At 39.6% G+C, this 16631-nt stretch overlaps 1 protein-coding gene across 1 annotated transcript; it reads right to left on the reverse strand.

The window, feature by feature from the left end:
* Positions 1–401: 401 nt before the first annotated feature.
* LOC118836636 (olfactory receptor 52I2-like) lies at positions 402–1379 on the reverse strand. Its single transcript, XM_036743874.1, has one exon. The coding sequence runs from the start codon at positions 1362–1364 to the stop codon at positions 402–404; it is 963 nt and encodes a 320-aa protein (XP_036599769.1). The 5' UTR covers positions 1365–1379.
* Between the last annotated feature and the right edge of the window lie 15252 nt (positions 1380–16631).

Here is a 16631-nt window from a genome sequence, read left to right on the forward strand (position 1 = left end):
AACATAATGGTATCAATTTGGTCTTCTTTGAGAATGAAGGACAACAATCAACCAACCAGCCTGGCACATAGAAGTTGCAATAATTACTTGTTGGCTTACTGACGGAGAACCAAACTCAAAGAATAATTTTTGAATGAAGACCCAAGATAAGGAATATAAATACCTGAGTGTCTGAAATATCATCTTTAATTTGGAAATAATTTAGTTAAGATGACTGCCACTATAATTTGAGGAGTTCTACAAAATGCCCAATGTGAGAACAATCCTGCCAGAAATGAATGATAGATATAAAGACAACATTCCAATATCCCTACTTACTTCTGAGCTTGTGTCTCCCTTCTTGATTCACTGTTTTCCATTACAAACACTTTAGTACCTCTTTTCTATTTTGCTGAGTTTTCTCACACATGGCCAGGGAGGCTAGTAGTCAATGCATTCCACACTCGCTCCCTGATATGCTTTGTCTTCAGGCCATAGATAAGAGGGTTCAGCATAGGAGGGATGACTAGGTAGAAATCAGCCAGCAGCACCTCTGTGTGCAAGGGCACTACATGCTGCCCTGACCAGGCCATAAAGATGGACAATATGCCTGGCAAGTAGTAGAGGACCATGACACTCACATGTGAACCACATGTGCTTAGTGCTTTGACCCGTGCATCTCGAGAGGGGAGCCTGAACACAGCCTGGAGGATCAGACTGTAGGAAATAGCAATGAAGATCACATCAATCCCTACAATGATGAAGGAAATAATCAAGCTATAAAGACTGCTGGGCATGTGATCAGCACATGCCAACTTGGCCACAGCCATGTGTTCACAGTAGGAATGGGGGACCACATGGGAGGCACAGTATGGCAGATGGACAACCATCCAGGTAATTGGAGTCATAGCTATGATAGCTCTTGCTATGATGGCCAGGCCCATCCCTACCATGGTCTGTGGTGTGAGGATGGTTTGGTAGTGCAGAGGCTTACAGATGGCTATATAGCGGTCAAAGGCCATGGCCAGGAGTAACCCTGTTTCTACCCCTGTGGTGGTATGGACAATGTACATCTGGGTGAAGCAGGCAGCAAAGCCAATGACACCATTGCCTGACCAGAAGATGTTCAACATCTTGGGGGTCACAGAGGTTGACATGACAATGTCCACAGCAGCTAGGACACATAGGAAATGATACATGGGCTCATGCAGGGCACTGTCTGTCCATATCACAGTCACAATGATAATATTTCCTAATAGAGCTACAGAGTACATGGCACTCAGTGGGACTGCCAGCCAAAGGTGAGCTGCCTCCAGCCCTGGGACACCCAGAAGGATAAAAGTAGCTGTGTTCAGTAATGTGTGGTTGGAGGGAGAGCCCAACATCACAGTAGAGACTTCTTCCCTGCAGACAAAGCCACAAAAGTGATCAGAGACCAGATATCAAGGAAAATTGGACCCCACATACACACAGTTCAGTAAAGAACTACATTTCATTAACAAGGGAGACAGAAGGAAAGGTGGAGGACGGGGAACTACAGAGAATGGAGAGCAAAGCAGGGAATTGTCCTAAGCAATACAAACTCTAAAAGTGTACAAAAAGAATTTTGATTTTTTGAGCTCTCAAAGAACATTAATTTTGGGAAGTATTAAACAATTGGAGAATAGCTGGGCAAATTATAATATATTAATAGGTAAGATTACTATTTTACAATATGAAATGATGACAAGAATATTTTAAGGTAAATGTGGAGAGACTTGTATGAATTGATGCATAGTGAAGTAAACAAAACCAGGAAAACAATTAATACAATGACAATATGTTAAAGACAAACAATTTTGAAAAAAGTAGGAGTTCTCATCAGCATAATGACCAACCATAATTGCAAAGGATTCATGATGAAACAAGCTACCCACATCCTGATTAAAACGTGAAGGACTCTTTCCAAAGGACTCATGATGGAGGATACTATCTACGTCCAGAGAAAGAACTATGAAGTATGAATGCAGATTGAGGCACACGTTATGCTCGCCTTTTTCCCCCTTTTTTTCTCTCTTTTGTTTTTGTTTTTGGGGTTTTTTTGGTTCTGTTTCTTCTTTCCCATGATTCATTGGTCATAATTCTTCTCCACAACTTGACTAGTGTGTAAATAAGTTCAATGTGAAGTTATACGTAGAAGATATATAAGATTCCATGCCATCTTGGGGAGGGACAGGGGGAGGGAGGAAAGAAAATCTGGAACTTAAAATTATGTAGAACCAAGTGTTGTAAACTAAAAATAAAAAAAAATTAAAAAAACACATGAAGGACTCAAAGTTTATAAAAGTGATTATTTTTAAATGGCCAAACGTAAAGTTTGTTTCCCTTCATTATGCATGTATTAGCAGGGTTTTTTTCCTTTCATTCTCAATTGAGATTGGTGGATGTAGGATTGGAATGGAGAACAAATGGATTTTATTATGATTGAAATATAAATTAAAAAGAAATAGAATAGAGCAATGGTTTCTCTGCATTCTCTGAAGGGCAGAACTAGTATAAAAAGAAATTGAATTGTTGTGAAACAAGTTTATCACAATAACAAGGTGGAGGGATGTGCAGGTCCTAAAAATGGCAATTATACATGATTTAAACAGGCTGCCTCAAGATAGAGGTGAATTCCCAGAACTCCAGGATCTTATGTATAGATTGAATGAAGTTCGCAAATACTGTTACAGAGAAAATTTCCCTCTACATATAACTTTGGAGAGATTCCTTCCAATTTGATTTTTGACAAGCAAAATTTGCAGGATCGAGTGTGGTAAGACAGCAAAGGCAAAGGATTTGTAGTCATAGAGGACTAAGGTTCAAGTGCTAGTTCTGCCACTTATTACCTGTGTGACCTTCAGAAAGATCACTCCACCTGCCTGGGTCTCAGTTTCCTCAACTCTAAAATGAAGGGAGTAGACTCAATGAGTTCTAAGGTCACTTTTAGCTATAAATATATGATCCTATGAAACTCCTTTGAAAACCTCACAGAGTATAATTGTGAATGTTTATTATGATTACATAAATCATTTTATTTATAACATAAATAATCATTCATTATAGAACCTCAAAACAAGAATCTTGTGAGGACCCACAAAACCAGAGTCTGGCAGACAGAAACATGACTTTTTAGAGACATATGTTTCTCTCTTACGAGAAGGTAGTGACTCCAAAAACAGAGAACCAGCCCACATTCCTCACATAAAATTCAGTGCAAAGAAGTCAACCGATATTAACTGACAGCTTACTACATGTCAGGTAGGCAAAGTGTGAGGTAGTAGGGATACAAAAACACAAACAAGTTAAGCCTCTGCCCTGGAGAAGTATATAAGGAGGAAAAACATTTCAACTGTGGGACTTTCTCTGAATTAACTATAATCTAATGCTCCCCCTTGGGGTCCTCCTTGTTTGCTGTGAGTGCGCCTGGCATAGCAAGCTGCAGACAGTCCATAACTGGGCCGCAGAGCAGGACTGAATGCTTCTGTGGCAGGGCTTTCTAAACATGAAAAGGGGATGCATGGTAGAAGGGGAGGGTGGCACAGAGCATGGGCTAGTGTGTAGAGCATGAGGCCAGAAGAGCAGGAGGCATGGAGTTTCTAATGATGGCTCTGCCACTTACAGAGAAATTGAGTGACCCTGGACAAGTCAGCTTATTGCATAAATTGACTCTTTCTTCATATATAGCATGAGGAAGCTAGAACTGGAATGGCTATGAGAAATCTTCCAGTCTAACATTTTAGACTTTCTATTCCCCTCAGCCACTTGGCCTGAGCTCTTGTTCCTCCCCAAATGAGTTCAGCAGCAGTTGTTTCAATCAATTTCACTCACCCCATCCTGAACTTGCCTTCTCTCCTCCTTGAGGTATGCTTTGAAAAAGGTCCATTTAGATGAGTACAGTACCAGTATGTAGATAAAAAGAAGAAAGGAAGGAGTGAAGGAAAGGAAGAAGAGAGGAAGGGAAGAAGGAAGTAAGGAAGAAAGGAAGGAAGAGGCGAGGGAGCAAGGAAGGAAGAGGGGAATGGAGGAAGGGTGAGGCATTAATAAACACCTACTATATACCAGGCACTGTGCTAAGTGCTTTATAAATATCATGTCATTAATCATCACAATAGCACTGGGAAGTATGTGTTAACATTGTAACCATTTCATAATTAAAGAAACTGAGACAAACAGAGTTAAAGTGACTTGCCCAGCCTCACATGCTAGTAAGTGACTGAGGTCGGATTAGAACCTGGGTCTCCCTTGCTTCAGGTACAGCGCTCTATCCGCTGTGCCAGCTACCTACCATTAAGGCATGGAGGGATGGAATATGAACTGACCCCCTCCTTCTTAAAGGAAATTTAGATTTACAGGTACAGTAATTATTCCCTCAAAGTCAACTTCCCTATCCCATTGTACAACAAGGTCTATAAAGCCTTGTAGCTAAAACCCCTATCCTAACACAGTGACCCTTAGCAGGATGCACGGGTGTCAATCTAACTTTTCTATGCTAAGACACCATGGAAAAGAGATAACTAAGAATAAGCTACTATGCCCCCTGTACCTTGTGTCTCCAGAAATAAGATGTAGATCATCAATGGTTTAATTTATTTGAAGGACAATTTAAATGCAATAACAGAAATAATTTTGAAATAGCTGCATTTTCAAACTACAGAGCTTTATAATGATAGGGGGAGTGAGCTTCCAGTCCTTGGAAATATTCAAGAAATAACAGGAATAACAGAAATAACCACTAGACTTGGAATGATAAAAGTCTTAAACTCTTGCCTCAAAGGCTTACTAGCTCTGTGATTCTGGGAAAATCACTTAACCTCTCTCATCTCCAGTTTCCTCATCTATAATGGCAGTAATGGTAGCATGCACTTCACAAAATTGTTGTTATTAGTCCGAGGTCTGGAGAGTTATTTAGCCTCTCTCAGTCTCTGCTTCTTCATTTATAAAAGAGATAATAGTACCTACCTCATAGGGAAGGTGTGAGGATCAAATAATATATATGTATGTAATGTATGTATATATATAATAAGTGTATATAATTTCGAATACCTTAACATCCTATGTAAATATTATTTCATGTCATTCTCTCTAGGAAGGTGTTAATCTCCACAGCACCATAAATGTCCCTTCCAAAAGTAAAATCCCATAATACTTTACCTACTGTGAATACATCATGCTTTACCTATTTCCTCTGTACATTGTGTCAGCTGGATGAGATAACTGCTGAGAGCTCCTCCAGTTCAGAGAGTCTATGATATAATGATCAAAATCCCTTTTGCTCATTCTCTCCTTCCACCATGGCATGGTGCCATTGAAGTAGAGATACACCTGGAAGGACCCTTGGAGTTCTTCTAACCTAAGCTCTAGACAGGTAAAGAGACTCAATAAACAAAAATGGGATATGATGCAAATTCTTTCTTTCCGCTATATCCCCATTGCCCCTTCCTTCAGGCAGAAGTAATGAGAAACCCGATGCTCCTCTCTGAGGAGACCCCAACCCCGTGTCTCCATTAGCTCATCCACCAATTCGGTGACCCACCTCCCCGGCTTACATTTGCCAGTTTCCTCAGAAGTGGCCTCTCACACTACCACTCTATGCTTGGTCTGATCCAAGGGAACAAGAACTTCAATGAAGTGCCTTAGAGGTAAAACGTGTGGCGACAGAAGGAGCAGTAAATGGATGAGACGGAATTTGACTTTATATGGAAAAAGCAGCTTCTAGATTTGACCCACTTTTACCTCCTACCGCTGAGGCATACAGAACACCTACTCCCATCAATAACCCAATTAAGCCCCAATATCACACTCATTCCAAATACAGTGATTCCTCAGAGGCCTGCTTACTCTTTGCTCCCTAATGACCAGGGAAACAAACATGAAGAGTGCCTTGATCACTCATAGCAGCTGTGTCAATGATTCAGTGAATAATATGCTGTAAGTCTCTTTCTTTCTTTGGGCCAAGTTTTTCCTTCTCTCAATGAAAAATCTTGGACTAGGTTTTCTCTATGGTACTTTCCCATTCCAAGTTACTATCATGTTATGAACCTTAGCTGAGCTCCTTGGGACTGATGTAACAGAGAAAAGGGAGGCCTGAGCATTCCAAGGAGAGTAATGGGTACAGGGAAGGCCACAGTGGAACATCAGCACTAATAAGGCTGAATGTCTTTGGTCCCCAGAGTCTCCCTAGGTGGAGAGGTTTCCTCACAGGTGTCATCACCTCTTCCATTGTCAGGGGCTCATTGAGAAGTGAATGCTGAACCATGGCTGACATCCATGTGACCATAGCCAATGAACGGTAGCAGGGTGTGGCACCTTCATTCAGGCTTCCTGAAGCCTTAGCTATGTTTCCCTCAGGATGCTCAGAAAAGAGAATGATAGAGGCTGTGGAGAACCAACTTAAAATTTCTTCCTGTTAAATGCAAAGTGACACAACTGAAAATATTATTTCTTACCTTTGTCAGGCTTGATGAACAGAAATAGTTTAGCTCAATTTTAAAGGCTTAAATTTACATTTGTGAGTTCTATATTATAGGCAAAGACATCAAAAAAGCTTTATTTGAAGTTTTTTGTAGAAAATCATAAAGACTAAAAAAAATCAATCCAGATCTTATTAGTTCAGTACTTTGAGGATCTATAGTTTGATAGGTGTGAATTTTGCCTCCCCCAATTCAATTAGCACCCCCATTTTTGAATTGCTAGGTGTTTTTGCTATGGGTTAACAATGCATCACTCCACAATCTACCGTGTGATTGATGACTCTCTCAACATAGCAAGTCTGTTTTTTCAATATCAGGCACACAATTGGTCACTAGATCCATACTTGAAACATTTCCAGCTTGGGAGTACAAACCAGTACCTGAGCTTAGTACATCAAATCATCATTTTATTAGTGTGGGAGTTTCCTCCAAAGAAAATCAAATGCCAACCATAAATGATTAGGAGATAGTCTTAGAGAATTTCAGGAGGCTCAGAAGAGTTGTGATTTTTTCATGACTACTCAGTGATTCAGTGTAAGACAGGTGATTTGGATTCAGAGCTTTCAGACTTAAAGGGCATTGCATTCTGTTCCCCAAGGAAGTCTGATATGGGGGTCACATAGTTGGGCATTGTGTTGTGGTCTGGCTCAGTAACCTTAGCAGTAGCTTCTGTAGGAGCTTAGTAATAGACCTGGTTCCCACTCATGTCTGGAGGGATTCCTGGAAGAGCATCAATGCCTTCCTCGTTATTCCATGGGAATGTGTGTGTGTGTGTGTGTGTGTGTGTGTGTGTGTGTGTTCATTAGGCAGAGAAAAAACACACATATTACACAGCAGCATGGGCCCCAAACTTGGAGGATGACCAAATGCAGGGTTCCTAGTGGGTACAGCTGTAGGGTTTTTCTTGATTGGGAGCACATTTTTAATGAATCAGATGGATTCTCCATTGCTCACTTGGATCTATTCTACCAAGAGAGAGTAAAGGGAGAACTTTGAGCGCAATTCTTAGTGACCACAATGCCCCTTAATATTAGCTCTGAAGGAGCCAAAGTGACCACATGATGACATGCTCAGTAAGACTACCAAAACTCACTGACTACAAATGGCAGCACTGTATCTGTTATGGCATGGAAGCTATTAGAGAAGGTGGCATTGTTAGCAAACTAGAATGCTGAAAGATAAATATAAATGCTGATGATTTTATGGGTTAATTACTATTAAAAAAAGAAAACCTTGAAGAAGCTGATCAAAAGCAAAGTACCATTTACAGTAATGACAACTAAATTAAGTATTTGGATATTATTTGAACAATTAAAGGCCAACAATTTGCTTTTCACCAAGAACAGAGTTAAAACATGAAGATGGATAGATGCATAATTCCAATATTGAAACCAAGAAAGGATAAAGGAAAGATATTAAAATATAGTCCAACATCAACAATGAATATTTTGAAAAGTAAGATCCTACACAAAACATTATAGCATTTTATCTACCCCTAAATCATTCACTCTGATTAAATTTGATTTATATGTGAAATGAAAAGGTGGTTTTGATATGAAGAAAACAAATAATTTAACCAATCATATGAAAAATCCAAAGGATTTAAAATCACATTGTTATGTCAGTATATTCAATCAAAAGCCTTTGATAAAGACTAACAGGTACTTGTACTTAAAAAAAAACTACAAAATTTAGGCATAAAAGGATTTTTATGACAATTAAAGCATCTTTTTGAAACCAAAAGCTAAAATTATATACAATAGGAAAATATTTGACACTTTCTTCATAAATACAGAATAAGGTGAGAATGATCCATTTTCCCACTATTATATGACAATGCACTTAAAATGGTAGAAAGCAATAGAGAGGATTATGAAATGCAAAATGGATAATATCTGAATGACTCAAATAAGGCATATCCAATAATTGTAGAGATACAATTACAAGTTAATAAAGAATTAGAGAAAATTACAATAGGAGAGTGAGACTCAAGAGAGGCATAAAAAGTAAACAGGAAAGAAAAAGGAAAAAAAAGCATATTATTCAATAAGGGCAAGCTGTTTACATTCCTATATGGGAAGGTGATACTTGTAAATCTTGAAAATTATATTTTTATTATGACATTTAAAAGGGATATACATAGACAGAGGGTGTGGGCATAAATTAACTGATGTGATGATTGTGGTATTAATGGGATTAAAGACCTTCCTTGCCTGTTAATCCCATTAATAAGTCTCAGGTGGAGCTAGTTAAGGGAAGATTGATTAGGGGAGGTTTGTTTGTAGGAAGGCTCACACCCTTTTGCTAATTAAGTCATGAGAGGTGGGAAGACCCCAGTCTCTGAAAAAGGTACATATACTCTGAGGGTAGCCATTAAGCTAGAGTTCTCAGAACGATGGGAGGAGAGGATGCAAGCAAGCATACAGCTAGGATCTGTGAGGGAGGGTTTACAGAGCTCACTCTTAGAACTGCTGGAGGAGAGGATGCAGGAAACCAGCCACTCAATGGGATTTGTGAGTTTGGGTTTCCTAGAAGACCCCAGCAGAAGGGAAGTTTACAGGGTGGCTTGACTCCCTGCTGTAATATTTTGTTTTAAGTTATTTGCTGTTACGATGAAGTGGACTTACTGGATTTGGAATATGTTTGCTGCCAGGCCGAATTGGAGTTATTGGTGTTGAGTTATTGATCATCTGGTTCTTTTTTTGTTAATTATTTTTATTTAATATATTTAGTTTTCAGCATTGATTTTCATGAGAGTTTGAATTATAAATTTTCTCCCCATTTCTACCCTCCCCCCCACTCCAAGATGGTGTATATTCTGGTTGCTCTGTTCCCTAGTCAGCCCTCCCTTCTGTCACCCCACTCCCCTCCCATCCATCCCCTTTTTCCTTCCTTTCTTGTAGGGCAAGATAAATTTCTACGCCCCATTGCCTCTGTATCTTATTTTCTAGTTCCATGCAAAAACTGTTTTTTTTTCTTTTTGAACATCTGTTTTTAAAATTTTGAGTTCCAAATTCTCTCCCCTCTTCCCTTCCCACCCACCCTCCCTAAGAAGTCAAGTAATTCAACATAGGTCACATACGTACCATTATGTAAAACCCTTCCACAATACTCATGTAGTGAAAGACTAACTATATTTTATTCCTTCCTAACCTATCCCACTTTACTGAATTTTCTGCCTTGACCCTGTCCCTTTTGGAAAATGTTTGTTTTTGATTACCTCCACCCCCATCGACCCTCCCTTCTATCATCCCCCCCTTTTTTATCTTCTTCCTCCTTCTTTCCTGTGGGGTAATATACCCAATTGAGTATGTATGGTATTCCCTCCTCAGGTCAAATCTGAGGAGAGCAAGATTCACTCATTCCCCCTCACCTGCCTTCTCTTCTCTTCAAACAGAACTGCTTTTTTCTTGCCACTTTTATGTGAGATAATTTACCCCATTCTATCTCTCCCTGTCTCCCTCTCTCAATATATTCCTCTCATCCCTTAATTTGATTTTATTTCTTTTAGATTTCTTCCCTTCATCTTCAACTCACCCTGTGCCCTCTCTCTCTCTCTCTCTCTCTCTTTCTATCTCTCTCTCTCTCTCTCTCTCTCTCCATATATATATATATATACACACATACATATATACATACACCCTCACATATACATATATATATAAACACACACACACACACACACACACACACACACACACACATATATATATATATATATATATGCATATTCCTGTCAGCTACCCTAATACTGAGGTCTCATCAATCATACACATCTTCTTTCCATGTAGGAATGTAAACAAAACAGTTCAACTTTAGTAAGTCCCTTGCAATTTCTTTTTCGTGTTCTTTTTCTTGATTACCTTTTCATACTTCTCTTGATTCTTGTGTTTCAAAGTCAAATTTTCTATTCCTCTCTGGTCTTTTCACTGAGAAAGCGTGAAAGTCCTCTATTTTATTGAAAGTCCATATTTTGCCATGGAGCATGATACTCAGTTTTGCTGGGTAGGTGATTCTTGGTTTTAATCCTAGCTCCATTGACCTCCAGAATATCTTATTCCAAGCCCTTCGATCTCTTAATGTAGAAGCTGCCAGATCTTGGGTTATTCTGACTGGGTTTCCACAATACTCAAATTGTTTCTTTCTGGCTGCTTGCAGTATTTTCTCCTTGATCTGGGAGCTCTGAAATTTGGTGACAATATTCCTAGGAGATTTCTTTTTGGGATCTGTTTGAGGAGGCAATCGATGGATTCTTTCAATTTCTATTTTGCCCTGTGGCTCTAGAATATCAGGGCAGTTCTCCTTGATAATTTCTTGAAAGATGATATCTAGGCTCTTTTTTTGATCATGGCTTTCAGGTAGTCCAATAGTTTTAAAATTATCTCTCCTGGATCTATTTTCTAGGTCAGTGGTTTTCCAATGAGATATTTCACATTGTCTTCCATTTTTTCATTCCTTTGGTTCTGTTTTATAATATCTTGATTTATCATAAAGTCACTAGCTTCCACTTGCTCCAATCTAATTTTGAAGGTAGTATTTTCTTCCGTGGTCTTTTGAACCTCCTTTTCCATTTGGCTAATTCTGCCTTTCAAGGCATTCTTCTCCTCATTGTCTTTTTGGAGCTCTTTTGACATTTCAGTTAGTCTTTTTTTTAAGGTGTTGTTTTCTTCAGTATATTTTTCAGTATTTTTTTCGGTCTCGTTTAGCAAGTCATTAATTTGTTTTTCATGGTTTTCTCTCATCCTTTTCATTTCTCTTCCCAATTTTTCCTCTACTTCTCTAACTTGCTTTTCCAACTCCTTTTTGAGCTCTTCCATGCCTGAGATCAGTTCATGTTTTTCTTGGAGGCTTTTGTTGTAGGCTCTTTGACTTTCTTGACTTCTTCTGGCTGTATGTTTTGGTCTTCTTTGTCACCAAAGAAAGATTCCAAAGTCTGAGACTGAATCTGGTTGCGTTTTTGCTGCCTGGCCATGTTCCCAGCCAACTTACTTGACCCTTGAGTTTTTCAGCGGGGTATGACTGCTTGTAGAGTAAAGAGTACTATGTTGCAAGCTTGGGGGGATGCACCAGCTCTGCCGCACCAGCACATCTTTTCCCCTAATAACCACCAACCCGGACTGGATTCAGATCTTAAGCAGGCTCTGCACTCCCTCTCTGATCTGCCACTTAATTCCTCCCACCATGTGGGCCTGGGGCCAGAAGCAACTGCAGCTGTAGTTCCACCTCCACTGCCCCTGGGGTGGTGGCCGAACCGTGAACTCCTTTCGCTCTGTCTCCAGCAGCTTTTCCCACTAACCTTCTCTGTTGTCTTTGGTGTTTGTGGGTTGAGAAGTCTGGTAACTGCCACAGCTCACTGATTCAGGGTGCTAGGGCCTGTTCTGCCCAACTCCCAGTCTGGTTGGTCCTGGTGCGACCCCCGCTGGCCTCTGCTCCACTCTGCTCCCAGCTCTGTGCAATAGACATTACCCAGCGAGCATCCAGGCTGTCCTGGGCTAGCGCCCTGCTTCCCTCTTCTATTTAGTGGGTTCTGAAGTTCTAGAATTTGTTCAGAGCCATTTTTTAGGTGTTTGGAGGGTCCTGGGGCAGAGCTTTAGTCAAGTGCCTGCTTTCCAGCCACCATCTTGGCTCTGCCACCTCCATTCTAATCTTTAAGGCATTGTTTTCTTCAGTGATCTTCTGGACATCTTTTTCCATTTGGCTAATTCTGCCTTTTAAGATGTTCTTCTCTTCATTGGCTTTTTGGATCTCTTCTGCCTTTTGGGTTAGTCTATTTTTAAGGTGTTATTTTCTTCTGTATTTTTTGGGGTCTCCTTTAGCAAACTGTTGACTTTTTTTCACAATTTTCTTGCATCACTCTCATTTCTCTTCCCAATTTTTTCCTCTACTTCTCTTACTTGATTTTCCAAATCCTTTTTGACCTCTTCCATGTCCTGAGAACACTTCATATTTTTCTTGTAGGCTTTTGATGTAGGTCCTTTGACTTTGTTATCTTCTTCTGGCTGTATGTTTTGGCCTTCTTTGTCACCCAAGTAAGATTCTATAGTCTGACTTTTTTATGCTGTCTGCTTATTTATTGGGCCAATTACTTGACTTTTGAGCTGTTTGTCAAAGTATGAGTCCTTCCAGAGTGGAGAGTGCTCTGTCATAAGCTTCAGGGGTTTCCCACTGCTGTTTTCATAGCTACTTCTAGGTACCTGTAAATTTTCAGTTCTTCGGTGGTGGTGTGATCCAATGAGACATGTTACCCCTCTCCTGGTCTGTATTCTGGTCTGTGAGTGATCTCAAGCATTCCTTTTCTGACAAGTAACTACCAGGCGGTGTCCCTCTCCACAGCCACCATAAATTCTGCCACACCAATGCTCCTCCTCCCCCAAAGACCACCAATCAGGACTGTGACCCAGATCCAAGCAGGGCAAAGCAAGTGAATCCTGCCTCAGTGCCAGCAAAGAGATCCCTGCACTCCTGCTTTGATCAGCTACTTGATTTCCCCAACCATCTGTGGGCCTGGATCTTTGGAAGCAACTGCCTGGTGCTGCTGCTGCTGTTGCCACCGCAGTTGCAACCATCTCTACAGCCCTGGAGCTGGGGTCAGACCACACCCTCTTCTCCACCAGGTACAACAGTTTTGCCACTGACCTGCTATATTGTCTTTGGTTTTTGTGGGTTGAGACGTCTAGAAACTGCCACAGCTCAGTGATTAAGGGCCCTGAGGCCTGCTGTACCAGGTCTACACTGGCCTGGTCTTTTCTGGCATGGCCCACCCTGGGTTGTGCTCCACTCCCAGCATGGTGCGATAGACCCTCCCCAGTTACCACCCAGGATGTCTTGGGCTGGAGACTTGCCTTTACCCTGGCATTTTGGGGGTTCTGTTTCTCTAGAATTTGTTTAGAGATATTTTTGACAGGTTTTTGGAGGGATTTGGGGGACAGCTCAAAAGAATCTTTGTTTTCATTCTGCCATCTTGGCTCTGCCCTTCCTGACTTTTTTAGTTTTCCTAATCTGAATTTTGTTTGGTATTTTCTGTGTTCATATTGTGCAAGAGGTTTTGGGGAAAATTTGGTACCTTTTATTCCACCATCTTGATTCTACTCCTTATTTTATTATTATTTTAATTGAATATTCTTTTAGTTTTATTTTTTCATCTCAAGACTATTTTTGTTTCTATTTTATCTATTCCATCCCAAATTATATATGTATATGTATATGTATATATATATATGTATGCATATGTATACAGTGTTTGTGTATGTTTATGTGTGTATGCTTATTTTAGCTTTGTTGATTTGTTGCTATTCTAACTTTCTAAAATTTATACTCAGTTCATCAATATTCTCTTCTTCTGTATAATGCAGGGAAATATCTAGAGTCTTTTCGTGTCTCATTTAGAAGAAACCGTGAATATTTTAATTATCCTTTCTCCAGAAATGTATTCAGTTCCATGCATTTTCTAGTGGGTACAAAATAGTCTTTTGTTATTAAAATTTCCTTTGTTTCATATACACACTTGCAGAATGTGTTCTTTCTAAGTTGAATTGTGAAATTTAATCACTATGTCTTGAAGTGTGCAGTCTTGGATTATTTTTTGTTTCTAAGCATTCCAGACTGTTGAAAAGGACTTGAAGGGATCACCTTGAATCTGAGAGTAAATAAAGTATTCAGACTGATAGTTACTCTGAAAAACACACTCATGCATGCATGCATGCACAACATATTGCATTGTACTTTGCTACCTTCAGTAAATTTTGAGAAACAGTGGATTTCTTTGAGAAACTTTTTGTTATATCTGTCCTCCGCACATTTCAATAAATCTTTACTTTCTCCTGCTGCATATTTAGGATACTCCCATATCTGCTATATTTATTTCATGAATATTTGTAGTTTTCTGTTGTTTTTGACAAATGAGGTTGACCCAGAGAAAGAATGGAAGCATCCAATGCCATGGTCTAAGTTCAGCACAAAACACCTTATGATCAAGATGGAATATCCAGGGGAGCGCAAAAGTTTTCTTAGACCTAGATGTATCAGATCAATGAGAAATAGGGAGGTGTTGAAGGCACTATATTCCTTTTCTATCATCCAAGCACACTGACCCAAGATTTCTCTCCTAAATCCCAGAGATCCTGAAATTTGCTTCTTTTCCTAAAATCAAAGTTCAAGAAGCTGAATTCATAGAAATAAAGTGAGAGAGAAGAATGCTTAGATCCAAGGAGGACCATTGGGAGTCCAGATGATTGAAAAGAGATGTCATATTAACCATTTGGATGCCTGGTTCTGAAGGCATCCTCTCAGCTTTCCAACCCTTCTGCTGCATCTTGGGACAATTACAGAATGAGTGAGTGAGAGATAGGAGGGTTAGGGATTAATGGGAAAGGGAATGTGTGTGTGTGTGTGTGTGTGTGTGCACGTGCATGCGCATGTGCATGGGCATGTCCATGTGCGTGAGTGCGTGTGTGTGTGTGTGTGTGTGTGTGTGTGTGTAAAGGAGATTATGCTGTATAGAGAAACTGGATAGGTGAGTCAAATCAACATGGTCTGTATGCCTAGGCCTGTGCTATGACCAGGGACAGATTCAGAAACTAAATGTCTGTTTCGTAGTCAGATAGCTGTTCTTTCATCACTCCAAACAAATTTTAAAGTCATTGTGCATAGGAAACAAGCTGTTTAAAAAAGCCAACAAATGATAAATGATCCAAGGATATGGACATGCAGTGTTCAGAGGAAGAAATTAAATCTATCTATATTCATGTAAAAAGGCTCTAAATCACGTTTGATTAGAGAAATTCTAATTAAAACAACTCTGAGGTATCATTTCATACCTTTCAGACTGGGTAATATGTCAGAAAAAGGAAATGATAAATGTTGGAGAAAATGTAGGAAAATTGGGATACTAAGGGACTGTTGGTGGAGTTGTGAAAGGAACCAACCTTTCTGAAGAACAATTTGGGACTACACCAAAAGAGAAATCAAACTGTTTGTACTCTTTGATCTAGCAATATCACTACTATATCTGTATTCCAAAGAGATCAGAAAAAGGGAAAAAAGGGCCTACATGTACAAAAATATTTATAGCAGCTCTTTTTGTGGTGGAAAAAAAGTGGAAATTGAGGGAATGTCCATCAATTAGGGAATGGCTGAACAAGTTGTGGCATATGAATGTCATGAAATACTATTGTTCTATAAGAAAAGTTGATCAGGAAGATTTCAGAAAAACCTGGAAAGACTTATATGAACTGATGCTGAGTGAAGTGAGTAGAACCAGGAGAATATTATACATAGTAACAGCAATATTGTAAGATGATTAATTATGATAGGTTTAGCTCTTCTCAGCAATACAGTGATCCAAGACAATTCCAAAAGAAGAGTGTACCTCCTGCCATTATAATTATTTTCCTTCAAATACTATTTCCTCCCAGTTCATAAAAATTTTTAAACTTCAGTTACTACACTTTACCTACCCACTGGAATGATTATTCCTTTAATATCACTTTCACCCTCAACTGTTCTTCCTATGTGATCCAGAATTCTAAAATCTGCTTTCTTGATCATGTCCTATCTTTCCACATCTTGGTCTCACTTCTCCTAAACCTATTCTTTGTCCTTCCTGTTGGTTCCACTTACTATCACACTCCCTTCCCCTGAGCCGCTTTCTCGTCTTTTAGACCTATTGTGTTCTCACATTCATCTTGCCAAAATCTTGAATGTAGAGCTAATCAGTTAAAATATAGACTCTTTCCTACCTTCAGGCCCTTGCCCCTCCCTAGTCCCATCACCATACACACACAAACACATACTTTGAGTTTACCTAACACTAACTGACCTTTATTCCTACTTGCATGGTACTAAATGCTTATAGAAAGAAGAAAACGTCTCCAACCTGCCTTCCAATGCCACCATTTCACTGAAATGTCTGTCTCTAAGGTTATCTATTATCTCTTTACTACAGAACTTAAAATATTTTTTCTCAATCCTTTTCCTTCATGACATCTGGACAGCTTCTCACACTGTCAATCATTCCTTCCTCCTAGATTCTCTCCCATTCTTTGGTGTCTGTGATACCTACTCTCTGCTCATTGTCCTTCACCCTCTCCAATTGTTCTTTCTTGGGCTCCTTTGCTGAATCATTGTCTATCTCTAGATATTCAAATGTCTGCCAAGCCT

The sequence above is a fragment of the Trichosurus vulpecula genome, chromosome 2 (genome assembly GCF_011100635.1).
Source record: "Trichosurus vulpecula isolate mTriVul1 chromosome 2, mTriVul1.pri, whole genome shotgun sequence".
NCBI classification, from domain to species: domain Eukaryota; kingdom Metazoa; phylum Chordata; class Mammalia; order Diprotodontia; family Phalangeridae; genus Trichosurus; species Trichosurus vulpecula.